Source organism: Gasterosteus aculeatus, chromosome 13 (genome assembly GCF_964276395.1).
Source record: "Gasterosteus aculeatus chromosome 13, fGasAcu3.hap1.1, whole genome shotgun sequence".
NCBI lineage: Eukaryota > Metazoa > Chordata > Actinopteri > Perciformes > Gasterosteidae > Gasterosteus > Gasterosteus aculeatus.
Genome location: NC_135701.1, coordinates 9,883,136 through 9,905,617, shown reverse-complemented (window position 1 = coordinate 9,905,617; position 22,482 = coordinate 9,883,136). Strand labels below are relative to the sequence as shown.

The following is a 22,482-nucleotide window of genomic DNA, read 5'->3' as shown; positions in this document are numbered from 1 at the left end:
ATAAATAAGAACTCTACATAGTGAGGTTTACATCTGCTGTGTGTTAAATCAGAAAATCTGTCATTTGGCTGCACACAAACATATTAAATATATTCTAGTTGGAATATGAACTAAATGTTTGCATTTGTGTGTTGGGGGACTCGGGCTCTGTCCCCCACTGACATTCCACCCGTCACTTTCTTCACACCGGGCGGCACGGTGGCGTGGTGGTTAGCACTGTTGCCTCACAGCAAGAAGGTCCTGGGTTCGATTCCGCCCAGTGGCCTTTCTGTGTGGAGTCTGCATGTTCTCCCCGTGTCTGCGTGGGTTCTCTCCGGGTTCTCCGGCTTCCTCCCACAGTCCAAAGACATGCTCTGGGGATCAGGTTAATTGGGGACTTTAAATTGCCCGTAGATGTGTGAATGTGAGTGTGAATGGTTGTATGTCTCTGTGTGGCCCTGCGATTGGCTGGCGACCAATCCAGGGTGTACCCTGTCTATCGCCCGAAGTTGGCTGGGATGGACTCCAGCCCCCCCGCGACCCTGTGTGCAGGATAAGCGGTTTGACAATGGATGGATGGACTTTCTTCACACCGCAAACGTCACTTTCACTTGTCACTAATCTCGCCACTAGAGGGCGCACGCTGCTCCATCGACGGTGACGTACAGACTTGTACGTAAAGGACGTACAACGTACTGGGAGGAAGGAAGGAACATCTATGATGACCACAAGCATCAAAGGCCGCCATAACAAACCATTAATACTTCCGGTAAAGACATTCTACGTGGTAAATGTATTAAACGTACAAACCGCTATTAAAAAAGGACTGAACGATGGGATTTGTTATGTGATGCAAGAGGGAGATGTGTATGTGTTGGACACGGCATTCTGGCCCCTTAAAGTCTGGAATAATTAAGGCGATCTTGCTGAGATGCTTTTACTTTGAAAGGTCAAATACTGTGTCGATCATTACTTCCACTTTACATTTTGTTAACGCAACTTTCCGGTTGCACGGGTTCGAGAGCTGAGGATTATTCTCTGCGTTTTTAGTTCATACAGCGAGCATTTTCGCTAATTAACTATTGTTTAATACTTCACCAACTAAATAAAGTCTGGAGGATTGTTGATCTCATCGTACGTTACAAGTTCTGATGAGTTCGTGAAGAGGAAAAAATAAATAAAAACACACCGACGAGGAAGCGGCCAACGTTATGATTTCCACCGCTGACAGGTGAGCAGACATGTCTCTGATTGGGACTTTATCCTCTCGGGACAGGATCCCCCAGAGGACTTGGTTTATACTTCGTGTAAAGTTGTCAGCTAACGTTAATCCACTCAACGTTAGCTAACATTAGCCCTGAACTCCAACAACAGCGGACGGTCATCTGACGAGCTCTCTACCCGAATATGACGTCTCACCCTCGGCCTCTAGTGGACTCCAGTCATCGCTGGGTGACGCGTAATAGAAAAGTCACATGGAAGTTATTGAGGATGCTAAACGCACGAGCAAATCAATGCAAATCCTATAAAAAAAATGATTCAATAAGACAAGAGTGTGTCGTTCACATGGCAGTCTACACACTTTAGACTGTCAGTACACACACATTTCTATTGTTCAGTTCTTACTTTTTATTGAAGCATTTTAGTGATGCTGTTTTGTGTCTTGATAAAGACACATTTACAGTCATACAGTTTTAAGCATTAGTTTCTACTATGGGCTTATATTTGTTCAGTCCAGCTCTGTGGTTCTCCGTTGAAAGCATGAAGAGGTCTGGGTTTCAGCACAACCTTTAAAATGGTGACATTTGGGTCCCTGCTGTCACAGAAGCAGGAAATAGCAATCTGAGGTATTATACCGGAACTACTGAGTATGTGAAAATGTTTCTGTTGGGTCTAAATATGAACGTTCTGTCCATTAGGTGTGAGTAGAATCTGGAAGAACTCTACGATGTGGACGGATAAACAACGGGGGATCCGAGTGTCTCAGAAGGAGCTGCTGTGCAAGAACGCCTGCGGCTACTATGGAAACCCAGCGTGGACGGGCTTCTGCTCCAAGTGCTGGAGAGACCAGGCCCGACCAGCTGCCGCCTCCAGGCAGGACGCCAGGTAAACGCGCTCTTTGTGAAAGTCCTTCAGACTGACAGGAACATAACGTCCGAGGTCTGTAGATGGAGTCGCATGTTAATATCCTCAAATGCTGGATTCTTTTTAATCAAACCATTTGATAATGACCTGAGCGACGCTAGAGGGTGTTTGCTGTGCTCGCTCTTCTAATATGTCGTCTAACTAGCGGGTCGAGGCTTCTCAAGTGCTCCCGGCTTAAAGTGGGTTCAGATTGTTATGCCTAACGTTGTCCCTCTTTGTAGTCCGGCCAATGATGGAACTCCGCTCACCTTCTCCAAATTTGAGGAGAAGAAGAGCACTGAGAAAGGTCGTCGAATCAACACAATGAGGAGACTCTTCTGGGGCAGCACATCGCCTCCCAAACCTCAAGGTGTTGTTAGTTCAAATCCCACCTCCTCAGCACATGTTTTCTAGGTTCAGTCATGTAATGAACAAAAAATCCAATAAATTGCATGTATTTTTTTGAAACATGTTTTCTTATTGATCTTGAATAACATCTGCCTGTTGTCCCCTTTTAGAGTCCTTTGAAAGGCATGCCAATGTGTTGAAACCTTATCAAAGCCTGGAGCCCGGAGACTTCACGGGTTTCCTAAAGATACTGAAGAGCCCTTCCTCCCAGCGCTTGCAGTCTCGATGTACAGCGTTCCTCAACACAATGGAGGCTTACCATGTAATTATGGGTTAACGTAGCGCTGAATGTTTTTCTCATAACGTTTTAATGAACCCTTTGATCAAAGCGTATCATCTTCTTTACAGGACCTGCCGGTACAGAAGCAGTCAGATCTTGTGCAGGATTTCTTCCAGTCTTTTGCTGATTATTTTAGCAGTGAGTACAGATAAGTTCAACGCCTCTTGGGCCGGTTATCCTGAACGAATGAGGATTTTTAATATTTACTTATTTGTATATTTCATTTTGTTTTCAGCTTTACCAGAGGCGCAGGTCACTTGCATAATGGAGCATGTAGAGAAGTTAATAATGACACGGTTGCACAAATGGGTCTTCTGCCATGACAGCTGCGATGATGAACAGAAGGACCTCGCGCTCCAGAGGCGGATACGGTAATCCATAAATACAAATGTACAAATATGCAGTTCTGAGTTGTATTTGATGGAAACCTTGAATTTAAAGCCCCATTTGACACTGATGTCTTTACTTTGCAGATCTTTGAACTGGATCACACCCCAGATGCTCAGCGTACCTTTCCCTGATAAAAGGACTGAGGTCACAGGCGACCCCTTCCTGCCTGCTATAACAGGTGATTTACTGCTTCAATACTGAGAGGAATCATTTTGGAAAATGTGCTTATTTGATTTGTAATTGGAAGAGCAATTTACATGCGGGTTACCGTTAAATCCAAACCTATTTTGTGAAAAAAACTCCATTTGCTTTGGACTTATATTTTATGGAAAAACGTGTGGTGTTGATCTTCTCACCAGAGTTGCTTCCACAGAGTTTATTTACCAAAATGTTGAACTATTTGCTTGAGCTCATGGAAGAGAGTCGGCCATCGCTCTGAGTCATGAAAAGGCCTTGACGTTTTGTTCTGCCTTGTTTCCTTTCCTTTTTCTCCAACAGCTATCATTGAAATGGATGCTAAACGAGCGCCTCAGGACAAACTTGCATGTGTGTCCAAATGCAGTCAGCATGTCTTTGAAGCGCTCTCCACCTCCAACAGTGAGCCCGCTAATGCCGACGACTTCCTGTCGGCTTTGGTTTATGTGGTGCTGAAGGCCAATCCGCCTCGCCTGCACTCCAACATGCAATACGTGATTCGATTCGGTCTCCCTCACAGTCTGATGGCAGGAGAGAGCGGCTATTATTTCACCAACCTGGTAAGCTTATTGCGGAGTTGCTTATCCGGAGTACCACAGGGTGCTGCTGTGTGGCGGCCGATCATTCACGCCTTTCCCCCCCCCGTGTCTTCTGTTTCAGTCTTGTGCAGTGGCCTTCATCGAAAAGCTGGATGGACCAGCGCTCAACCTCAGTCCAGCGGAGTTTGAGGGCTACATGCTGCGTCAGCGGGCTCCCTCTGAAGGAAAGAGGCAGCAGGTCGACAGCGACACGCAACATCTGTTAGAAGAACTCAAAGGCAGACAGGAGAAGCTGGACCAAGGGATGGATGCGCTCAACGTGCAGCTACAGAACTGGGTCAAAGGGGTTCACTCACAGCTGGATGAGGCGACAGCCCAGTTTGCTGTGGTGCAGAAGGAGATAGCAGCTCAGGGCGAGCTCTCACAGGTTTTTCCATCCTCATCTCATAATGCATCACCACAAGAGGACGACAAAGTCGAGTCTGTTCTGGTCATCACCGATCAACGTGCAGGAACACAAGATACAAATGCCACACCTGGTACAGGACCTTTTCTGTTTTGAAATCATCAGCACTAATTTATGTCGGCTTTAAAACAAATGCAGATTTATATTCCAGTGTCTCACTTTAATACATTCCAGTCCCATGAAGCTGTGATTTGTTCTCTAGTTGAACATGAAGGAAAACTTTTTGCATTCGTTATCACTGAGGTCTTTTAATGACTTTGATACAGATTTGCACTCGTACCCTGTTTCAGGATGAAGGCCATTAGAAATGCATTCCAATTTATAAAAACAAATACGCAAGCACAGCTCAGGATGGATACACAGCACTTGGGGAGATCATGAAAAAACTTAAAGTGCTTATTTAATATTGACTTACTTTATATACCAATGTGCCTCTATATAAATGCTGTGAAATAAAAAAGAAGGAGTAAATGTTAGTTGGGCAAGGCAAGTGGGTTATTGGGTTAAAGCATGTTTCAGAGCTGTGGATCTGTTCTCAACATGCTGCCTTGACGATGAAGCGATTTAGAAACACTGCCATCTGTGTCTGTGTCTGATGGTGTTATTGTATGTTTACAACTTAGTTTAAAAAAAATATGAAAGTTTTTATGTTCTGATCAATTATTGTATTCGATATTATATTAAAAATTACTCATTTGATCTAATAGTTTTTTTGTGTTCTTTTTTGTATTTATAAAATGTTACAGAAAACAAACATTTGGTCTACAGCTAACCTTTTTTTTCTCGTTTGCAAATGGGACTCGATTATTAAAATACTCGGTTAAATCAAAAACTGACCTTTGATGCGGTGTCAAACGCTTTTAGTATAACATTTGTCAGTGAACGTGCTCTCTAGCGGTGAGGTGGGACCGGCCAGCAGGGGGCGGTGACGTGCTCTGAGAAGAAACGCCTCCACAAAGAAGACGACCTGTGACGTCGAGCGTTCGATCCCGGATGTGGCCTCAACCATGAAGATGACGGGCGAAAACAGTGCTGGAGGGTCGGAAATAACAATGGACGATGTTAAAAACCTCGTTAAAAAGAAAGATGAAATCGAGGAACAGATAAAGGCTTATTACGACGTTTTGGCAGACGTAAGTTTGTTATCAAAGCAAACCCGAGGATACGGTCACTAGTTCATAACAAGCTAAACGTGCCTCTCTGACGTGATCGATACTTTGGGTCCACAGCAAGGTGTTGGAGTTGAAGGCCCCTTGGTGGACGCGGAGGGTTTCCCCCGAGCAGATGTTAATGTTTACCACGTCAGGACAGCAAGACACAGTATCGCGTGTAAGCAGCGGCGTGGGGTTGTTTTGGTGTTTCTCTGACAGCAGGGGGCATCGATCACTCAACCAGTAACCCACCTAAAAGTTACACAAAAGCACACTGTTTAATGTTTAGCTGTACTCAATAATGGCCCAATAACAATCTTCTCATTCATAGCGGTATATATATTTCCATCGTGGTATTTGTGACACCAAAATGTAACATTTGCAACATTAAACAATTTTCAGATAATTTATTTTGTTGTTTGTCAACACACACTTTCAGAAGACTGCATATTATGCCAATACATTCAAGTTTGCATTAATACTGATTTTAAGATGATACCACCCTATATTTACAGTATAAAATGTAGTATGCCAACACGTACATTTTAGACGTACTGCTTATTGCTTTGATCATGTCTTTCAGGCCTGCAGAACGATCACAAGGCCATCATGGAGGAGATAGAAGAGGCCCTACACAAGCTGCATGCTGGGGAGAAGGCCAAGCGGGGAAGGGATGAGGCTGGAGCCCAGGACGAGGCGATGGAGCAGCAGGTCACTCTTCCCCCTCCCTTTGCACGGGTGGATGCTGTGACACAAGGCTCGCCCGCCTGTGGAGCTGTGAGTGACGCGTCGAATATGCTTTTGTGCCACGTTGAGACCTAATTTAACCTCATCTCTGTTTTGTTCCAGAGATAATAGTATATTGCTTGTTTCTTTCAAAAGGGGCTCAGGGTTGGTGATGAAGTCATTGAGTTTGGTTCTGTGAACACGGAGAACTTTCAGAACCTGCAGAATATCGCTTCTGTGGTTCAACACAGCGAGGGTGTAAGTTCCTGACACCACTTTGTTCATCAGACTTTTCTTTTTAATTTGAAAGAAATATTGTGGTATCACTTTTGTATCTTTGCCCCACCACAGGTTACCTTTTGCATCGCACACTTAATATATGTAGCGTTAACTGGATTATCACGTCCTCCTACAGAAACCATTACGGGTCACAGTCATCCGGGAAGGGAAGAAGGCGCAGATGAGCCTGACTCCTCAGCGATGGTCAGGCAGAGGTTTGCTGGGGTGAGTGCTACAGAAACTGGATCAGATCACTCAAATCTAGTTGATTGGCTGATAGTTAGAAACAGAGAAAGCTATGAAACCCACAGGAACAAAGCATATGTTTCTCCTGCATGTATAATTGAATAAGTACACCACATCAGATGCATGATTGGCAGGTGTGAAGTTGGGTCACATCAATCACTAGTCTTTCCTTGTTTTCCTCTTCAGATGCAACATTGTTCCGATCCATCGATGATCAACATGACACGCAGAATGTCGTTGTTCTTCATCGTGTGTTATCGCTGGGTGGTTTCAAACTGACTTTTCACACATGGCAGAAATGTCCACCGGTTCTCAATATCTTAAACCAAACTGGTATCTTTTTCTTTATATAAAGGCAATCTCCAGGATGGTATAGATGAAAATAAAGTGTTAAAGACGCTGCGCTGCATTTATTGAATGATGGCTGATCAAGCAATGCTTCATTAAACTACAACTACTAAAACCGTGTTTAAAAAAATGTTTGCATGGAGTTAACACTTCTCAGCAGCAATGATTTATGCTGCAAATGTCACCTTTGACAAATAATTAACTTTGCTACATAATCAAAGTCTAATTTTCAGCCAACATATTATGCAAGAGCGAAATCAAATCATGACCTCTTAGTAAGATAATTGCCAATAAGTTCAAAACATTATTGGTTAAATAGCTTCTGGACTTGTTGGAAACAATATTCACTGAACACATTAAGTAATTTTTTTTACCTCATCCCAACTCATTCAGCTCGGAATGAGGAAGAGCCCACAATATAATGACAACGTTGTACGAACATTTCAAAGAACGTTTTAATTTTATTATACAAAGGTGTACGTCACAAAAATAACCTCATTTACATTAGAGGAAATGATCTTAACTTATAAACATCTTATCTTGTGTATAATTGTTTCAGTATCAATGTAAACAGACCAAGACTTGAGAAAACATTAAACCAACCATAAGTTTGAGTGCATGTTGCATATCAACGTTTATATTTATTGAATAAACTTTCCTGCAAAACAATTTGTTTCTAGAAAGAAATATTTGACGGATGGAGTTTATGTATGTATGTATATGTATGTACAGAGACTCAACATTAGTAAAGTCCGCATGGTCCAACTTCCCATAAAAACATTTCCAGGATGTCACTGAAGTCAGTTACAAAAACATACCAAACAAAATGTTAAAATCTGCTCTTAAAAAAGGAAACTGAATTCACTACATTATGTAGGTTGCTTGAGTTTCTTCTTCTTGGGTTTGACCATCTGTGGTAGTTGGATTTTGAATGCAGTTCTAAAAAGAAAAATATTTTAAGTAATGTTAATGGAGACAAATTGAAGATCAAATCAATCAATGTAGGATTCCAGATGTGCAGTCTTGTAAACGGTTTGTAGAAAAGAGGTTTCTGGCATGTGTTATTTCAAACACTTACTCGCAAGTTGTGCAGATGGGGCTGAAGTTGCAGAATACTTAAATAAGAAGACAGGAAAAAGTGTCAAAAAAAACAACAAAAAACCCATACTGTAGCCACAGCTTTTGCCACTGATACAAAAGACAGATTATGTATTCTTTTAAAAATAGGACTCCGGCTTACTTGACAGACAAACAGAGCACACGTAGCCAATCTCAATGAGGTTACGGTGGCAGAAACATGCAGCTCTGTAGTCCACATGTGCAGGCGGAGGCAACACCAGCTGAGAGCGCTGCTCAGAGTCGGGCAGGAACACCCACTGGCCAGAAAACACCACCATCATCATCATCATCATCAACACGGCAGCTTTTCATTGTGTTTTCATAAAAGATATTCTCAGAAATGTAAAAATCTCACCAAAAGGTACTGTGCCAGTGCAACTTTCTGTGGTATCTTGAGGTACAATCCTCCAGTTATATCGCAAGCCTACGAAACAAACATCTAAGAAGGTTAATTAATAAGTACAGTTATAGAATTTTGAATATCCAAAACAAAGTCATAAAAATAGACCTGCTGAAGGAGACCCGAGTCAGAGTCCAAAACACAGGCATCAATCAGAATGTTCTGTTTTAAAATACAAAAAACAAATAGATTTAAACAGTTATGAAAATATAACAATAGAGCAACAGGAAAACACGAGCATGCTCAGGGATCGTACCTGCTTCTGGGCAGCAAAAATGACATTCATGAAGTTCATGTACTGGCGAGCACAGTCCTCTGCTGCTTTTATGACCTAACCGATGAAATACAGGCGCTGTGTTTAAAGTCACGCAATACAACAAAAGCACTCATTACATTAGACCGTTCAGAGCTTACCAATATTCTGGATTTCATCTCCTGTCCAACTAAAAGAGAAAAGGTATCATTAAGAATAATTGAAAAGGACCCGTGAAGCGCATCATTAAGCTTAATGGAAATATTTAACTACCATCAATCTCTTTTGACACCCTGTGAATATCTGAATGTCAAAGGATTAAGGAATTTGCAAAACACGTCCAACCCACTTGTTGCTGTGTAAAAGAAAATAATGAAAAACAATCTGTACACACTTGTGAGTGGAAAGTCTTAACAACAAACACCCAATTGTCAACATATAGATGGAGGTTCAGCAGTTAATTAAGGGAATGTATTCTTTTGTTAGTCACTTTGTTCATGATCATCTGGTCTTCACGTTTTTAAAAGTCTGTGTCATAAATGATAAACCTGTAAATAGTTATTTTCTGAAAAGGATACAGCACAGAGCTTTGGCAAGTGTTCCAGCCAACAAAGTATCAGTTGAATTTCCCCTCACTTCAGCTGTAATCACATAAGATGCATTTAAATATCAAGGAGTGACCCATACTTACTACAAAGCATCTTTAAACACCTGAAAAACACACATTGACTGCAAAGACAGCTACCAAAATGATGTGTGTGTTGAGAAAGTCCATGTACTAAATAAACAGCCCTGTTAATATTCTATATACATTTTATCCACACAGAAAAACACTTTTACTTACTTTTTGACATGACCTTCCTGACCTCTTCAGCAATAAAATTATTGGCAACTGCCAGGAGTTCATATTTTCCATCCCCACTGCAGTACGCGTCATCCCCACTGCTGTCCCCCGTTCTCCAGCTCTTACCGGGATACAGGAAATGACTGAAAAGAGGTAAATCAGTCAGATGTGCATCTGCTCATCTCATGGAACAATCCATTTTGATCAACTGCTTAGGTATCTTTTCATCTTCAAAGCAGCTTCACCTCAAACAATCATTCAATCACACCTTTTTCTGTGGTTCGTCCTTTTTCTGTGGTTCGCCTGATCGGTTTTAGGCAAATTAAGGCCTCGAGTAAAAAAGACGCTCCCTCCCTTCAGTAAATGTGACACAACATGCTGACGTTAGCTGTCCTCACCGGAAGGAAGGAAGAACGCAAGGTGCTGTGTGACGTTACCTGTCCTCACAGTGGCTCGCGATCACAGCCAGCCTGCTCGTCCTCGCCATGGCCATGTAGGAGTTCCCCAGCACCATCACAGCATCCAGACACTTCGACAGGCTCAGCTGGGGGGTAGAGGGTCGTTTAGCCCCGGCACACATCTCAAAAGCCTCCAGTAGGGACGACTGATATTCGGGGGGCTCACTTACATCGGTCTCACGCTGAGCTTGCTGCCCCCACCAGATCGGATTTACATCCACAACGATGACCAGCAAGTTGATTTCTTCCTCTGAGGAAACGTAGGGAACCATTTAACGGAAACGGCTAACCAGCTCGTCTCTGCAAGCGTAACTTTATTTCCATGAGTCGGACTAAAGAGAGACATCATTTAACTTACCGGATGCCATCACGGCAAGATGCTAGAACCCAAGATTGATCACAAAGCGATGACTGTGTTTGTCCTGGAACTTTATCTAACGGAGTTTAGCTTCCATCTCAAGGAGCGTGTCGAGGTCTAACGTCAGATCACCTGGCAGCACGAAAAGAATCAGTAAGGACGGAGCGAGTGTTGTTTATTGTGGCGGAACACGTTAGCATCTCAGCAGCGACGTTGGTCTTCTTCTGCTCGTCCTATGGGGGTCACGTGGTGCACTGCTGCCCCCTGGCGTCTGTTCTCAGGGACGTAAATTCACATCCATGCAACTCCCACACGTGCTTTTTCACTTCATTAGAACAAATTAAAGATAAGTATTCAGATACCTAATGTAAGGAACGATAGTAATACGGAAATACTCAAGTAAAGGTAAAACAAGTATGTATTCAGTAGGACAGCTAAATAAAATAACTTTTCATACTTGGAGTAAAAATCTTGTTAAGTATTTGTTATGCAGACAAACAACCACTGTGATTGTGGTACTCATCATTGGATTGTAGTTCCAAAACAATGGTGGGAAAGGAGCAATTTAATGCTGTCGTTGATCGAGGTGGAGCTCTTTCTGACCACGTTTTATACGTACAGAAGCGTTTAGAAGCTGATCTAATGTGGTTGAAAAATCAGCAAAGTAATTGGATTGTGTTCAGAAGAATCTTTTTCTATTGAAAATAGTTCAATTTTATACCAAACATGAAATGAAATCACACCTTCAAATTGGTTGAATGTCTTCAGTAATGCCCTGTTTTCTGGGCAAAAGCACAGTAAACACCACAAAACTCTAAGGATGTCCAACTGAGGCCCAAATATTTGCTCTGAAATGACACACATCCTGCAATTGCGGTTTACAGGACCATATTTATCTCTACCATCGATTGGCTCATATAAATCTTACAGGCGTATTGGCTTGCACACTTAGTAACATTTTTTTGACAATTATTATTGTGATAATCAGGTTCTGAAGACGGTTGATATGCTTTCCAATAAAATATAACAAAACTTCTCACTTGGTCCTGGAAGCACTTCAGTGCTTGTTGAGTAATCAATCACCTGAAAAAAAAGGTCCTTGAGTGTCTCTTTATTTCTTGGCCATGGCTGGTTGGCTGGACCTTGTCTCAGTCAGTCGTGTATCTCTAGGTCTGGTAGACATCCGACTCGATGGCCTCACTGGTCGTTCAGAGTTACATATACATTCCCGTTGACCTCAGTGACTTTGTGAATCCTCTGTTTTACCCCCTTGGAGCGCCATTGAGTTCTCAAAGGTTTGGCAGTAGGATCATCCACAGCTTGGTAAAGCCCTTCGCCTTCTGCTAGTGTGATCTTGTACTTGTGCCACGGACACACAATACACAGCCGCCCATTAAACTCCTGATGGTGGCACAACATGAAAGTGATGAGAGAGATAAGACCATAAAGCTATAAAGGAAGTCTTCCTTTGTACACAAGAAAACGTGAAAAGGACATTGCAACAAACTGACCAGGTGTATTATAAGCATTTAATCGATACTTTACTGCAACATGAAGAGAATATATAACTTACCTCAATGTCTCCGTGCTGTAATGCACCACCTGAATCTGTCAATGGAAAAAGTGTCATTATAGGCCTTAGTGACGAGCCATTGCAGAAAGTTGCATGCTTCAAAATATATTATGACAATAAATGTCATCATCTTTCTAAATGTTTCCACAGGAAAATATCCAGGAGGTGAGGACAGACAATTATAGCTCCCTGCATGTGTCAACACCAACACACAAAAGGCTTACGGTAGCAGCGTTGATCCATAGCATAAAGTTGCCCCTGGTGGAACAGAACCAGTATATCTCTGCCTCCATTCAGCATCTTAGTCACACGCCGCGCCTGGACAATGTCCTCCTTCTTTCCGATGAAGTGGGAGGCCGGAGGAGGTGAGGAGGAAGAGGCGGAGGAAGAAGGGGGAGGGGAGGAACGTGTCTCCTCCTCAGAAGACATTTTGATCACTACTTACATCAGGTGTCCTGGTATGAGTAAGATTATAAATGTAATTTAGTTGTGAGGATGTGATTGATAAAACTTTTTTTCAATACAAACCTTTTTAGACATAATTCACTTACAATGCAATTCACATGAAATAAAATGCAGCTGAAAGGTGTTCCAGATGTTTTCAACATATGCGCCTTTCATTGTCTCCACTTGTAATTGAGAGATGAAATGATCCATGAATATTAAAGCATACCCGTCTAAATATCCCTTTACATTGAAAGCTCGTATTTTCGAAGGATTCCAAGTTAGTTAAACCTAGCATTGCACAGCATTACCAATGCATGCGTGCGTCTTCAACGCAGCTTTATCGAGTTAATAATTAATTACCCATTCATTGCAAGGCGAAATTAAATCCGCGTACCTTTAAATGTGTCCAGTTTACTTATTTGACACCCCACTGCGTCCCTGCGCACGGGACAGATCTGGTAGCCTGGCAACGGATTGCGAATGAATTTGAATTCATGGTCTCTGCGACGTTCTCTCGCAAAAAGTACACAAACGAATGATTGTCCGAGTGGTTACGTTACATCTGCAGTAAGAAGAGCATATTCCTTTGCACATGTAAGTTATCACGTTACCAACCAAACGCAGTTGAGGTGCCGCTCTAGTTCGAGGAAGAGCTAATGTTGTGTGTTACCTCCAAAGTTGTCCCCAATGAAACAAAGTCGGGTGAAAGGGATCCTAAGTCGGCCGCCCTACCCTGACTATACTTTTTAAACCAATTTGCTATCTGTCCACCAAGAATAAACAAAGTATCTATGTGTGCATTCACTGGTGAGATATACAGTACGGTAAGCCTACAAAGTTGACCAATGTCCTGTGTAAGATACTGCAGAGACTTGAGACCCATGAAGTTAAATGATGAAGATACAACACATTTATTGAATTCATTAAAACTACTTGAAATAGACTCCCACCCATCTATATATCTGCGTACTATATATCTATTTACATCTATTGATCCGTACAGATTGTTTTCATGTTTATTTTTCTTGGGGTAAACTAAATTGCCAGTTTAAAATGTAATTTAGACTAAGATTGAGTGCATATTGTCAATAGCATGCTCGATTTAATACATTAAATATAGAATATGCAAAATAGCTCAATACTTAACAATCATAATACATGTATTTTGTCATTAATAACCCCATAAAATATATTTAGTCCATTGCTCATCTCTACAGTCTGTCGTGAAGCCAGTGGGGCAAATATTGGTTTAGTCTGAGAAGGCTTTTTGTCTTAGCAGGTTTGTCGGTGGGCATTAAGCCTCCTGAGGGATTATCTCTTTTTCTTGCTGAAGGAAGCGTTATTGACCGGCTGTCCTTCTGACATTCCACATCTAAATCAGATATAATTTCGCATCTTATTTTTCCCATCCAGACCTGTCCGTGCAGGAGTCGTTCTCTTCACCAACTGCGCGGAAACAACGCGCTCTCGTCGAGCAGTTTTCGTCGCTATGGTGACCGACTTTTGTGTACGGAAATCGTGATACTACTGACGCGACTGATTCAGATGAACGCATGTACTCATCTGTTCATCGTTGCTCAAGAGTCTGGAGTGATTCAGGTATGTTCTCTGTATGTTTCTTGCCATCTGGGGAAACGTATAAGCGTTATCGTTTCTCATTTCATACAGAAAACTATTTGTGAGGCAAAAGCATTTAATAAACTTAATATTTTCGGATGTTTATTCCATAATAAAATATTTTAATAATTTAAAATACTCAACACATTTATTTTAAGGTGTGGGTTTGTAGTTGTATTAACAGACCCTCAACCCCTTTACTTTGAGCTCCGTGGATATTGGCCATAAGTGTCATGTACACTGCTTGTAATTCAATTTGCAGAATTAACAGTTGCTGACACTGTAATCTCAACAGGTGTTTGCTGTATGGACTGTGGTCCACCCCTGAGGAAATATGAACCTCAAGGAGGGTTTCATAAACACAACGAACAGCTCTCTCTCGTGCACATGAAGAGCGTCTCGTTCAAGTGACAAATGGCAGGACTAATGCAGCTGCCCGCCAATCGAGAAGTCGAGGAAGCAACACTTGCACGTCTCTGTCTGCTATATTTACCATCTTTGCTAGGACACATATTTTACATGGTTGCCCTGTGCTGCCATTGCTCCACCCAGACAAAGTGTCAAATGTCAGCATCATACCAGTGTTGTGTGCTTTGCTTGATGCAGCAACTTTGCATCGTGGTGGCAGTAACACAGTGACCGACCAGACTTTTGGCCATCAGTCTGCGACAGGAATCACTGAGGGAGGAAACAGAAAAAGCAGTGTAGGGAGCTTGTGTAGTTGAAAATCGATTTTGTAGTTTGCAATTACTCTAGTTGTGGCCTGCATTCACGTCTTGCATGCCTTTGTATGACCAATTCACAGAGATGCTAAAGCAACATGTCTTCCACTGCCTGGGTTTAAGTGAGGAGAAGCAAAGGAAGGTGAGAAAGGGACGTTGAGGGAATGACACTTCGCCTCTATGAGTGTCTGAAGGCTGTCGGGCTGCACAGTCACTTTGCCAGGTAAGCTCAATAACGTGCAAACTCACAAATTGTCCTGCCCAGTCCACAGATCTTTCTTCTTATGTATCCTGTCCTTCAGCTTCACCTCGTTGGGTGTTCATCAGGCAGCCCACCTCTCAGATCTGACCATGGAGGACTATCCATTCCTGGGAATCCGCTCAATGGAGGACAGGACTCGGCTCTTCCATCTGGTCCAAATGCTCAAAACTCTTAACCTTGAATATGAAGATGTTGATGACGATCCAGATGCTGGTGACAAAGGCTACCCTGGAGCTTACCGTAACTTCACTGATGATAGCAGTATATATCCTTGTGACAATCTATGTGCTGATGACCATGAGAGGGGTGCTGCTGTGAGCAAGCTAAATGCACCACATTTTTCCAAACCGTCACACGTCTGCAGGCGGCTTGATTTCAGTTGTGAAACCTTGGATCCTCGTCTCAACCTATTCTCTTGTCCAGAAGAACCTGTTCATGTCCGTGCAAGTCATATTAGAAATATTGTGCCATGCCAGGGCAAAGGATCAGCTATACCAGTGCAGCTAGCCACTGGAAGTGGCTGCAAAGAGAAGAAGAACCACAGGATGGATTTCCATACAAGCATCAGCAACAAAGTAGTCGGGCAGAAAGGTAGAAAAGGAATCCTTAGGAGAGAAAACTTCTGCAGCAATATAAGAAATAACATGCCTACTGAACACAACACTAAGCCAACACCTGTTTATCAATCAAAGAGAACAGCTGGCTACAACTATGGACTGCCGCTCACTTCTCCTCCTGTTCCAAACAAGAAGTAAGTGGCACTGTTTTGTGTTGTCTTCACAGGTAACGCCCAGCTTGAATTGTGCATCTTATTGAGGACAGCCACAGCCAGTTGAAAACAACGTCTTTGTGCACGAAGAATATGAAATTTCATTCTTTAAGTCGTTGTGTCTCTTCTTTTGCATTTGTGTGTGTGTGTGTGTGTGTGTGTGTGTGTGTGTGTGTGTTTGTGCGTTGCAGTCAGCAAGGGGGGAAAAGGATCAGTGTGTGTCTGAGGAAAAGACCTCTGACAAAGGCAGAGCGCAGGAGAGGAGAGGCAGATGTTGTAACAACTCAGAGTGGAGAGTGTGTGATTGTCCAAGAACGTAAAGAGGCTGTGGATCTCTCACAGTACAAACTGCAGGTAGAGTGGTCGTTCAGAGAGGAGACAATGGCTTTGACTGTTTTACTATTACTGTCAGTACAACTAAATATAAAAGTGTCTCCAAATAAACACGTATAAAACTGATGACGTTGCAGAGGAAAGCCTCAAGATTTCTATCCTGGTTGACTTAAAATTTGTGTTTGAGTAACATCAAGGGAATTGGGCTTAGCAGTTTAGCAATATCAAATCTATAGATATATGTTGATACATGATGTTTTTAGAATAGTGTGCATATTTTATTTTTTGAGCGTATACAATGTATAAAAATTGTTAAACAACACTTTGCTGTGCGGAATGTTGCCAAAGACATTCAGTTTTGGTTTTGGTGTAAACATTGCAATACTTTTATTGGTCCAAAGAGTCGATAACAATGTGTCTACTTCCTCATTAGGGACATTTATTTATAAGATAATCTGAGATTGCCACTTTAAGTAATGTTTTTTATGATCGACACAGCAATTTTGTACTTGGTCACATGGTCAGATTATCATGATGTTTTTCTTATTTAATGCCTTGCCCCTTGCTCTCTTGTCACTGCAGCACAGGTTCTACTTTGACCAGGTTTTTGGAGAGGAGAGCTCCAACGTGGAGGTGTACCGGAGCACAGCATATCCTCTGGTACAACACATGCTCAATGGGTAGGTTAGCATTGACCCACCATCTCTTCCATTCATACACACTCAATTCTAAACGAGGCAATTTTGAGGCCGGAAAGATGCTTTTTTGGCTTTGGCTTTCTACAGATCTTTGCTCTCTAGCTATATTTGTTTGTTCTGTGTGTGTGTCCGTAGAGGTAAGGCCACCTGCTTTGCATATGGCCAGACAGGTGCAGGAAAGACTCACACCATGTTGGGTTCTGCTGTGAGACCTGGGTTGTATGCACTGGCGGTCCTCGACATCTTTGCACACATCTCTACCACTCATGTGCATTCACCCCTGCTGGTCTACGTCAGTTTCTTTGAAATCTACTGTGGTCAGCTGTACGACCTGTTGGACCACAGAAAAAGGTGTGATTGTATGATTGTTTGAGGTGAAGCTGCTTTGAAGATGAAAAGATACCTAAATAGCAGTTGATCAAAAATGGATTGTTCCAGTTTTCCCATAAACGTGATACATTTTTGGCAACCTCTCTTATCAAAGTAAACTTTTACGCTACCTGTATGTAGGAGAAAATGTATGAGATTTGATGCTTTCTTGACTTAATGTCTCTCTTTTCATTTCTTCCTTCTTTAGGTTGTTTGCCAGGGAGGATGGACAAAAGGTGGTGCACATTGTTGGGCTGTGTGATGTCCGAGTCGACTCAGTCGGCTCACTCTTGGAGGTCTCCCTCTTTCTTGACAAATAGCCCCGTGTCCATGTTTCGTAGTCAATTCAATGTATGGGTTCATACATTGAATATAATACGCCTACCTAGGTTTTCATTTGTGTACAATCACCTGAGACTGAACTGAGGTCATCATGTAGCCCGCTGTGTTGCACCGCCATGTTTCTGCAGTAGCCCAGAAGATGCCAACAAACCACACATACTGTCCCCTTAAGTCTATACTGTTGCCACAAGAAAGACTTGAAAGTATACTTTTATGTACTTAGAAGTTTTTATTCTGTGTATCTTACAAAATATCTCTATGATTTTGTGAAGAAACTTCACTTCTTGTGAAGAAACTTCTCCTTCCCTTCTGCATTCTTCATTTTCCTTACGCAGGTGATTTCGCGGGGTACAGAAGAGCGCACACAGGGAATGAGTGGCGTGAATCCCGTCTCCTCGCGTTCCCATGCCTTGCTTCAGATTCAAATAAGAGATGCAAACCAGCACATTGCTGGTAGGTGGGTGACAACATGTGTTTTATTCTGACGTCTTCCTTTTATTCTTCGAGCCCTGTTAGGGCGACTGCACAGTAGATCAGGTGAGCCCAACAGGGTTGGTGTAAAATGACTGAACTAAGAAAGGTGTTTGTTCCTGTAGAATGTGGTTTGTGGACCTAGCAGGAAGTGAGAAGGCATCAGATACCAAAGAACCAGATAGGCAGAGTCGTATGGAGGGAGCTGAGATCAACCAAAGTCTGTTGGCTGTAAGCTAAACACGCGCACACAGACACGCACACACAACCACCTACACACTATCAGACATCACACATACATACGAAAACGTTGAAGAAGGCTTAGGAGGATTTTACATATTTGCTTTTTCTCAGCTGAAAGAATGCATCCGGTCCCTCGATCAAGAGCAGTCGCACACGCCTTTCAGACAAAGCAAACTTACTCAGGTACTTTGTGTGTTATCGGTGTGATACATCGTGTTTTTATATCACGCTGGATGCTTTTGTCCAGTTTGATTGATAAACTCTCCCCTGCTTTGGAATGCATCGCCTCCCTTGCAGGTTTTGAAAGACTCGTTTGTTGGAGACTCAATGACATGCATGATTGCCAACATTTCACCAGGTCACTTGGCAACTGAACACACACTAAACACACTCAGATACGCCGACAGGTAAGTGTGCACAATGAGTGGGAATGGGATAATTGTTTTTGTGAAATATTTTGCTGCTGTTGTTTTTAATATATTTTTAAGTCCAATGTTTGGAATCATATTTTTGTTTTTTTATTTCATTAATACTTTATTCCTTTTCGTGCCATTGTTTACAACTCATCCCCTCGTATTTTTAAATAATTTTGATCGTGTTATGGACATCAGTGACTGCTATTATGCTTCCTTTTTTACAGGGTGAAGGAGTTGGGGGGACAACTAGGGCTAAGAGGAAGAAGAAGGGGCAAGCCAACACACTCCGCCCAATGTAACCTGTACAACAGCAGCAGCGGAAGCAACGTTGTCGGCACCAGAGGGAAAAGTCCCCCTAAAAAGCCAAATTTAGGGAGACAAACACCAATTTTTGCAGTCCCCACACCGACCACAAGGTTGACCACGGAGCATTCAATTCTCTGCTCCACACCCAAAAAAGGGAGACGGGAAGGGGAAACATGTCCAAGCACGAGAAAGAGGATTGGATTTGAAAAGATTATACCAGTCAGAGGTTTGCTGGGAATAAGGGATTCAATGGAGAGAGAAGGTCGGAGGGAAGGTTATGGAGTAACAGACAGCCTACACAACGCATATAAGAAAAGCATCGTGGCAGCAGAAGATGAGCAGATTCTCTTGAGGGAGGTGCAGAAATCTGAATTCAACCACAAAGGGACAGACAGTCATCGAAGCACTTGGAAAGGGGGAACAAAGGAAGAAAGAAGTTGGATGGAACAGGAAAGACGAGTGAAAACCAGTCGAGACACTTGTAGTAAGGAGGCCAGTCCAAGCGAAAGAGAAAAACAAAAGGATGACAAAAATAGTAAGGAGAGGGAAAGGCATCTGAGACAGTATCACCAGCAGCTGCAGCAGTTCATCCCTTCATCAGCTTCTTCATCTATTCATCTCTTGTCACCCTCTACTTGTCCATCTTTTTCTTCTTCTAATCAAGACTCCCTCTCTTCCTCTAAATCTTCCTGTTCCCCTCTCCAACAATCTTCCCGCTTATCAGTTTTTGACCTTGTATACCATGACATAGATGAGGTTTCACTCAGAGGTGAGTCAGGTTGTAACAATCAGGTGTCGTCTTTCTTTCCCAGTGGAGAGATTTGCTTACCAACTGAAACCTCTCCAAGCTACAGGGACGAGATTGGTCAATGCGGCTTGGCTAGTTTTGGTAAAAAGATGAGGGTCTCTAGGGAGGAAACAGGGGCAAAACTTGGACAACACAGTGGTAAACATGAGAACAGGTCCCAGAAGGAAACAGGGCAAGGAGAGGGACGACTAAGGAGGGAAGAGTGGAGGCCATGTGGCATTGAAGGAGCTACAAAGTCAGAGACGGAGCGTGCGAACATGAACACAGGTGCAATGCCAGCTGATGCAGAGGCCTTGGTGGTTGATGGAGTGTGGAGTGCCGAGGACCGGGAAGGAGCAGATGGCTGCGGTTTACTGCCCATACAAAGCAACATTGACACCACCCCACTTCACCCCCCGCTTGCTGAGTCATCCCGTCAACGAGCTCCGGCAGAACGACCCCTCTCCCCTGCCTGCGAACATGCCGACAAGCTCCTGACTTCGGTCATGCAGTCCATCTCATCCTCTGTCCAGCTGTCTGAAAACAGTAATTCAGCAGGCTCACAGAATCTAATGCCATACGGTGCCACCCATGTGCCATCGGAATATGCAGGCAATACGCTCTGGAAACCTCCATTTTCCATTTCAACACAACGGTCAGACAGTGTTGGACAATTGAACGCCGTGCCGACGCAGTGTCACACAGTGCATTCAAATCATCCCGGCAACTCAAACGTCTCACTCCAGCAAAGCGGCTCTGTAGAATTAAATGGTCAAGGGAGCACCAGCAATCGGAAGATTACACCAATTTTCAATTTGCCTACTCTGGAAGATTTGGATGACGGGCGGTAAGTATAATAAATGTCTCGATGATGTTCCCCGAGCTGCCAAAGTGAGCGTTTGAGAGGCTGTTACAAAAGGCACCACTAGCATTAATCCAACTACCCATAATGATAATACCCGACGGAAACATTCACCTCTAATTACGTGATACTCCTGCAGACATGTACAGAAATCATACTGGCCTCTTTGGTGACAGAGTAAGAAGAATATTTTGTATGTTTCAATGATGAAGTATCACAACCTAAAAGTTACAGCTTTGATCAAATATTCTGTTTTTTTAATCCAATTTCAACTTTAGGTGGTGTGTCGTCCAGGCCCATTGGGAGCAGCTGGAGGAGATGGAAGCTTTATTTCGAAAAGACTCAACTCTTCTGTGCCAGCAACCTGATATGGTCAGAATTGATCAAAGACATATTTGTTTGCTCCTTTTTTGAAGACTAAATTTGATAATTAATTTAAATAGTCCCCGCTCTCTGCACACTGTGTCTCAACAGGCATTTGGGGAGTACGCTCACAAACTGGTGGATATCATGGAGAGAAAAGCTCGCTGTGCCCAGAGCATGATAACTCAGCTGCAGCCATTCCTCAAGCCGAGTCATTCTAAGTAGACACACGACGGGGTAGACGATAATAAATTGTTCAATTTATTTTTTACCGACGGCACTATATGCAATATGTATGTCAATATACAGCTTTTAATTTATTAATGTTCAATTGACTTAAACAGTCAGAGTTCACATCTGAAAAATATCAATTGATTTGTGTGACATTAAGAGGCCTGTTAATCAATGGAACTTGTAAAATATATGTTTTCTCATTGAGACAAAGAATATATTTTGGAATCGGATGTGAAACATATTTTCATTTTTAGATGTTGGTTGTGTTTCTTATGTACAGGTATGGGCATGTGATGTTTTCCTATTAGATGCTCATTGCTGTATACTGATTCAAAAGTTCGGCATATTTATTTTTTTTAATCATCCATCATCATGTTCATCTTAAAATGGAGATGAGGTAATAGAACTGTGGAAAGTTGGAACCCCTTGATGTTTGAATTTCCATCTGTAAAGCCCACTGTACATTTTTATTTAGCCTAATTCAACTGTGTTCTTTTTTTACAAACACAATCATGGCCCAATCTTTGGAGTTTCTATTTTTTAGTCAGATAACTATTTTTCAGCTTTGAGTTTTCATAGTCTTTGTCTTAAAAGAACTACTGGTGTTTTCGCACAACAAATTATAATTTGAGACATTTTGGCCAGCTTTGGCATTTACTTAAATTCTGACTCCGGAATGATGAAGCAAAACTATTATTTCTTAGTTAAACGAACTCAGGTTGAGTACTAAGCTGTTTACTTGGCATGTGAAAAGTATAGTTTCATCTTACTTGTAGAACTATTACTGTTCTTGTTTTCTAAAGCAATGAGGCTATTTGGTGTATTTCTGTTTTACAACATTGTATCTGAGAATATATGTTTTCAGAGTTCTAAGGCTTAAAGAAAGAATGAAATGTGTCTGATTTTCAGATAGTGTTCTGAAATATTTATATGAGCTGGTGGTGATTTGATGATTATTCATTTTATTCTGAGTGTGCAAATATACTGTTTTTAACCTTGTCCATTGGTTCAAATGGCCTTTTATTATGAAAATGTATATGTTCCACAGCGAGCATGAGAATACAATTATAATATGAGCCGCCAGCCTATAAAGACACTCCAAATT

The 22,482-nt window shown here is 42.3% G+C and overlaps 5 protein-coding genes across 10 annotated transcripts; 3 read left to right on the top strand and 2 right to left on the bottom strand.

The window, feature by feature from the left end:
* The first annotated feature begins 950 nt into the window (after positions 1 to 950).
* On the top strand, positions 951 to 5,085 carry LOC120830538 (rab5 GDP/GTP exchange factor). The gene is made up of 9 exons (XM_040195252.2): positions 951 to 1,210; positions 1,899 to 2,085; positions 2,346 to 2,473; positions 2,622 to 2,773; positions 2,860 to 2,929; positions 3,027 to 3,162; positions 3,265 to 3,359; positions 3,680 to 3,936; positions 4,037 to 5,085. Exons 2-9 carry the CDS (start codon positions 1,928 to 1,930, stop codon positions 4,475 to 4,477), a joined length of 1,437 nt encoding a protein of 478 aa, XP_040051186.2. The 5' UTR covers positions 951 to 1,210; positions 1,899 to 1,927; the 3' UTR covers positions 4,478 to 5,085.
* A 171-nt stretch (positions 5,086 to 5,256) lies between these two features.
* Positions 5,257 to 7,182, top strand: psmd9 (proteasome 26S subunit, non-ATPase 9). Its single transcript, XM_040195257.2, has 6 exons — positions 5,257 to 5,514; positions 5,611 to 5,710; positions 6,116 to 6,309; positions 6,415 to 6,516; positions 6,674 to 6,762; positions 6,970 to 7,182. Exons 1-6 carry the CDS (start codon positions 5,389 to 5,391, stop codon positions 6,995 to 6,997), a joined length of 639 nt encoding a protein of 212 aa, XP_040051191.1. The 5' UTR covers positions 5,257 to 5,388; the 3' UTR covers positions 6,998 to 7,182.
* Positions 7,183 to 7,572: 390 nt separating this feature from the next.
* On the bottom strand, positions 7,573 to 10,904 carry gtf2h3 (general transcription factor IIH, polypeptide 3). The gene is made up of 13 exons (XM_078086586.1): positions 10,564 to 10,904; positions 10,376 to 10,455; positions 10,185 to 10,291; positions 9,748 to 9,890; positions 9,482 to 9,544; positions 9,177 to 9,206; positions 9,065 to 9,093; positions 8,907 to 8,981; positions 8,759 to 8,812; positions 8,606 to 8,674; positions 8,372 to 8,507; positions 8,210 to 8,246; positions 7,573 to 8,070 (listed from the first exon to the last, which is right to left on the bottom strand). Exons 1-13 carry the CDS (start codon positions 10,571 to 10,573, stop codon positions 8,001 to 8,003), a joined length of 903 nt encoding a protein of 300 aa, XP_077942712.1. The 5' UTR covers positions 10,574 to 10,904; the 3' UTR covers positions 7,573 to 8,000.
* Positions 10,905 to 11,434: 530 nt separating this feature from the next.
* LOC120830541 (Rieske domain-containing protein) lies at positions 11,435 to 13,274 on the bottom strand. Of its 3 annotated transcripts, XM_078086588.1 has the most exons (5): positions 12,978 to 13,263; positions 12,688 to 12,765; positions 12,361 to 12,591; positions 12,137 to 12,171; positions 11,435 to 11,964 (listed from the first exon to the last, which is right to left on the bottom strand). In XM_078086588.1, the coding sequence occupies exons 3-5, from the start codon at positions 12,563 to 12,565 to the stop codon at positions 11,761 to 11,763; spliced, it is 444 nt and encodes a 147-aa protein (XP_077942714.1). In that variant the 5' UTR covers positions 12,566 to 12,591; positions 12,688 to 12,765; positions 12,978 to 13,263; the 3' UTR covers positions 11,435 to 11,760. The 3 variants fall into 3 exon arrangements, with proteins under 3 accessions (XP_077942714.1, XP_040051192.1, XP_077942715.1); XM_040195258.2 differs by lacking the exon at positions 12,688 to 12,765 and having other exon boundaries at positions 12,978 to 13,274; XM_078086589.1 differs by lacking the exon at positions 12,688 to 12,765 and having other exon boundaries at positions 13,199 to 13,267.
* Positions 13,275 to 13,890: 616 nt separating this feature from the next.
* Positions 13,891 to 22,306, top strand: LOC120830537 (uncharacterized). Of its 4 annotated transcripts, none has more exons than XM_040195249.2 (14): positions 13,891 to 14,182; positions 15,006 to 15,145; positions 15,225 to 15,935; positions 16,145 to 16,307; positions 16,869 to 16,966; positions 17,120 to 17,335; positions 17,562 to 17,649; positions 18,031 to 18,152; positions 18,292 to 18,397; positions 18,521 to 18,592; positions 18,707 to 18,816; positions 19,050 to 20,765; positions 21,059 to 21,152; positions 21,255 to 22,306. In XM_040195249.2, exons 2-14 carry the CDS (start codon positions 15,087 to 15,089, stop codon positions 21,366 to 21,368), a joined length of 3,669 nt encoding a protein of 1,222 aa, XP_040051183.2. In that variant the 5' UTR covers positions 13,891 to 14,182; positions 15,006 to 15,086; the 3' UTR covers positions 21,369 to 22,306. The 4 variants fall into 4 exon arrangements, with proteins under 4 accessions (XP_040051183.2, XP_077942711.1, XP_040051182.2 ...); XM_078086585.1 differs by lacking the exons at positions 13,891 to 14,182; positions 16,145 to 16,307 and adding an exon at positions 14,767 to 14,904 and having other exon boundaries at positions 15,225 to 15,775; positions 15,877 to 15,935; XM_040195248.2 differs by lacking the exon at positions 13,891 to 14,182 and adding an exon at positions 14,767 to 14,904.
* Positions 22,307 to 22,482: the final 176 nt, after the last annotated feature.

Bases quoted from the DNA above. Each gene is read 5' to 3' on its own strand.
- LOC120830538 (XM_040195252.2), top strand. From the start codon at position 1,928: ATGTGGACGGATAAACAACGGGGGATCCGAGTGTCTCAGAAGGAGCTG. The intron at 2,930-3,026 runs GTGAGTACAGAT...TTTTGTTTTCAG, and splicing joins TTTTGCTGATTATTTTAGCA to CTTTACCAGAGGCGCAGGTC. The intron at 3,163-3,264 runs GTAATCCATAAA...TTTACTTTGCAG, and splicing joins GCGCTCCAGAGGCGGATACG to ATCTTTGAACTGGATCACAC.
- psmd9 (XM_040195257.2), top strand. From the start codon at position 5,389: ATGAAGATGACGGGCGAAAACAGTGCTGGAGGGTCGGAAATAACAATG. The intron at 5,711-6,115 runs GTAAGCAGCGGC...CATGTCTTTCAG, and splicing joins AGCAAGACACAGTATCGCGT to GCCTGCAGAACGATCACAAG. The intron at 6,310-6,414 runs GTGAGTGACGCG...TTCTTTCAAAAG, and splicing joins GCTCGCCCGCCTGTGGAGCT to GGGCTCAGGGTTGGTGATGA.
- gtf2h3 (XM_078086586.1), bottom strand. The intron at 10,292-10,375 runs GTAAGTGAGCCC...TCTACCCCCCAG, and splicing joins AAGCTCAGCGTGAGACCGAT to CTGAGCCTGTCGAAGTGTCT. The intron at 8,247-8,371 runs GTAAGCCGGAGT...TTCTTATTTAAG, and splicing joins GTGCTCTGTTTGTCTGTCAA to TATTCTGCAACTTCAGCCCC.
- LOC120830541 (XM_040195258.2), bottom strand. From the start codon at position 12,565: ATGTCTTCTGAGGAGGAGACACGTTCCTCCCCTCCCCCTTCTTCCTCC. The intron at 12,172-12,360 runs GTAAGCCTTTTG...TTCCATTGACAG, and splicing joins TATGGATCAACGCTGCTACC to ATTCAGGTGGTGCATTACAG. The intron at 11,965-12,136 runs GTAAGTTATATA...TGCCACCATCAG, and splicing joins TACAGCACGGAGACATTGAG to GAGTTTAATGGGCGGCTGTG.
- LOC120830537 (XM_040195249.2), top strand. From the start codon at position 15,087: ATGACACTTCGCCTCTATGAGTGTCTGAAGGCTGTCGGGCTGCACAGT. The intron at 18,593-18,706 runs GTACTTTGTGTG...CCTCCCTTGCAG, and splicing joins GACAAAGCAAACTTACTCAG to GTTTTGAAAGACTCGTTTGT. The intron at 18,817-19,049 runs GTAAGTGTGCAC...CCTTTTTTACAG, and splicing joins ACACTCAGATACGCCGACAG to GGTGAAGGAGTTGGGGGGAC.